Below are 2,913 nucleotides of genomic sequence, written 5' to 3' on the forward strand. Positions count from 1 at the left end.
TGGATTTATGATTAATTGTGTGTGATTTTTATTCCTATGTTTCTTCAATAAAGAAACCGTCCCGGTGTACGTGCGCGGTATAAATTATTTAACATAACATAACATTTTATACGTTCAACATTAAGCATACAACTGTTATAAACCCTTACAGTTTTGACAAGGTACATATTCTGTTTTCACAGGTCTGACCGATACCCTGGTGTTTTCTTTTACATATTTCGCAACTATAATATCATTGTTAACAAGATCCCCCGGATATAGATTTAAGAAATTTCTAAACGAAAGACCCTGTGACATTTTACTGATAAAATAAATACAGTGTTCCAAGCATGTGATGGCCATGGAATCCTGAACCCTTAGTTTGTTATACTTCACCACAGCTGCAGCTTTTTTCACAAATTTGAATATAGGAGTTGTATAGAGTCTGTGCTCAGGGAACTCTGCGGTACTGTCAAACACCGTAACCTTGTCAACATCTATAAACATTGCTGCCCAATGTGTCCCAGCCTGGTCATGCGGGTCTGTGTTAAAGACTAGGGTGCATGGTCTTTCTGCCCCTATTTCGGCTGGTAAACCGTCGCTAGGGAAAACACCCAAAAAGTATTTCCTAGCGTATTTATGTCTGCTTAAGAAGTCACGTATCTGCACAGTATCCATTTCACAAATGTTTTTAAAGATAGTCAAACAAAATCTGCCTTGCGTGGTTGATCTGAATGATGCTGTCGAATACAGAGAATACGACCATGTTCACATTAGCCACCAGTGGATCTGCGAATCGTATTTCAGCTTTTAGATTCCCATTTTTGACCAGGTTGTAGTGATCACCATCTTCCATGTCAGGTGTCAGGTCGAATGCGAACAGCGTGTATCCCTGCCATAGCCTTCTCTTGACACCGCTACACCGCAGTCCCTTTGATGCTTTCCTGTTATCGAAACCAGTCCTTGATATTCCCTGATGTAATGACCGGCTGCAAAACTGGGGGTGTAGGGTTTTGCAGGAATCACATTGCCCTCATGGACCAGCGCCACGTAGTTGATGTTGTAGTGTTTAAAATTGAAGGGGTTTGAGGCATAGGTGCCACTAAAAGCTGTGTGGTCCACAAACCCTATGATGATGAGCTTTGGTAGTTGTCCCAGAAATAAATTCTGCTGTTGTGTTAAGCGGGTACCTGCAGGGATGCTGAATACCTTCAGAGCTACTCTTTCCACAGCATACTTGGCGTTGGATATTTGCAAAGCTTCGGCGTGCGCTAACCTGACGCTCGGGGACACTTTCACTCTCTTTACAAACAGGCTCGCAGACAGTATGTTCAACTTGTACTGTTCTGCATCCCCGTTGATGAGGCAGAATGAGTCCTTGTTACGATTGAGCTTGACTTTAAGATCAATTCCGTTGATGAGCAGTTTATCTTGGAAGAAGAGGTCTGAATGTATGCACCCCAGGAGGTCAAAGGTGCGGCTGGCTGTAGCATGCCCCGCTCTTTTTATAAAGCCCTTATTATCACCATCCAGAGCTGTGATTTCAAAATGTCCGTGTGTATCCCTGTGAAAGAGACCAGCTGAAAGTTGTGTGTCAAGGGCGTCGCTACTGTAATTTAGAATGCTCTCAATGTATGCTCTGTAGGCGTACATGTTATCGTTCTGGGTGATGAGTCGGTCGCCCAGGGTGATGTCCACTTGATTAAACATTGTAGCTAGAGGGTAAGCGATTGGTGCCACTTTAGCGTCATCGTCAATGTCGGACCCATCCGCTTTTACGATTTTACACATAAGATGCAGCAGAGTGTTGTTGAGATCCAAATACATATCCGTGGCCCCTGACACATAAAACTCTATAGGTGCCAGCGGTGTCAATGCTGCTAAAGGTGACACCTCCATGAAGAAGCTGTTTTCGATGCTGGTCTGCGTGGGTTTTAGACTAATCAAGTCCAACTCTGATTTGGCGCACTCTCCAGAGCCACAATGTACGAAGGCCATGGCTGTGTTTACAAGGCTTCAAAAAATATTTACTTTAGAGCCGGTTCGCTTCTTCGCAGCTCTCTTCCGTCTTGGAGCTCTTCTTTTCTGAGGGCGTTTTGAAGATGTCCTCCTTTTTTTATAGGGGGCAGGTGGCCCCCGCCGTCTGGAAACACGTTGTTTCCTTTTGACACTCGCACGTGGTTTATACATCAAACCAGCTCCTTCTTGAGGTTGCTTGTTCATGCGCTCTGCAACCGCCGATGTAACAGACCCCACCACCTCCTGGGCAATGTTCGTGGCAGCCGCCTTCACATGAGGCTTTGCAATTTCATAGCCTCTTCTCAGGAATGGCATAGCTCTTCTAAACAGACTCCTAAAGAATCCTCCTAATCCAGCCCCGTACATAACAGGTGAACCTTGAAAGTACGGTGGTCCTCCATAACCGGCTTGACTTCTGTAATAGTCTCTGTACATAGACGGATCTCCGTAGGTTTTCATAACCACCATGATGGCTGCTTAATACCCTCTGTCGTGTCTAGGCCTTAAATGAAGCTTGACAATAACTTTCCCGTATTTAAAGGCCACCGGCTCAGACTGATCATCGTAGATCATAATTGAAATAGTGTCAAAATGGTTTTTAGAAACTGCGACGTAGTCAGGTTTGTTAAATTGTATGTTGACCATGGTATTATTATCACCCTGTACATGCACCCACCTTAACAACGGCGAGTAACTATCACCTATCCTCTGAGACTCCACAATATCGCTGTACACGTAGAGCGTGTAGAACCCCCCATTAATATCGGGGCATGTGTGATCTTGTTCCACTGGGCTTTTCACATGTTGTACTGTCCCTAAAATCCTTCTTAATTTACCTGAGCAGTTAAATAGGGTGTTTCGATTTATGGATTTAAGAAACACCTTCCTTTGCACATTATCTAACACCAGATGAAT

General features: G+C 44.1%; 1 protein-coding gene across 1 annotated transcript; it reads right to left on the minus strand.

Moving 5' to 3' along the window:
• Positions 1 to 843: 843 nt before the first annotated feature.
• LOC147734830 (uncharacterized protein F54H12.2-like) lies at positions 844 to 1,770 on the minus strand. Its single transcript, XM_086952493.1, has one exon. The coding sequence runs from the start codon at positions 1,768 to 1,770 to the stop codon at positions 844 to 846; it is 927 nt and encodes a 308-aa protein (XP_086808619.1).
• Between the last annotated feature and the right edge of the window lie 1,143 nt (positions 1,771 to 2,913).

The sequence above is a fragment of the Lissotriton vulgaris genome, chromosome 1_2 (genome assembly GCF_964263255.1).
Source record: "Lissotriton vulgaris chromosome 1_2, aLisVul1.2, whole genome shotgun sequence".
Classification (NCBI taxonomy): domain Eukaryota; kingdom Metazoa; phylum Chordata; class Amphibia; order Caudata; family Salamandridae; genus Lissotriton; species Lissotriton vulgaris.

Coding starts and splice junctions, on each gene's coding strand:
- LOC147734830 (XM_086952493.1), bottom strand. CDS start 1,770: ATGTGTAAAATCGTAAAAGCGGATGGGTCCGACATTGACGATGACGCT.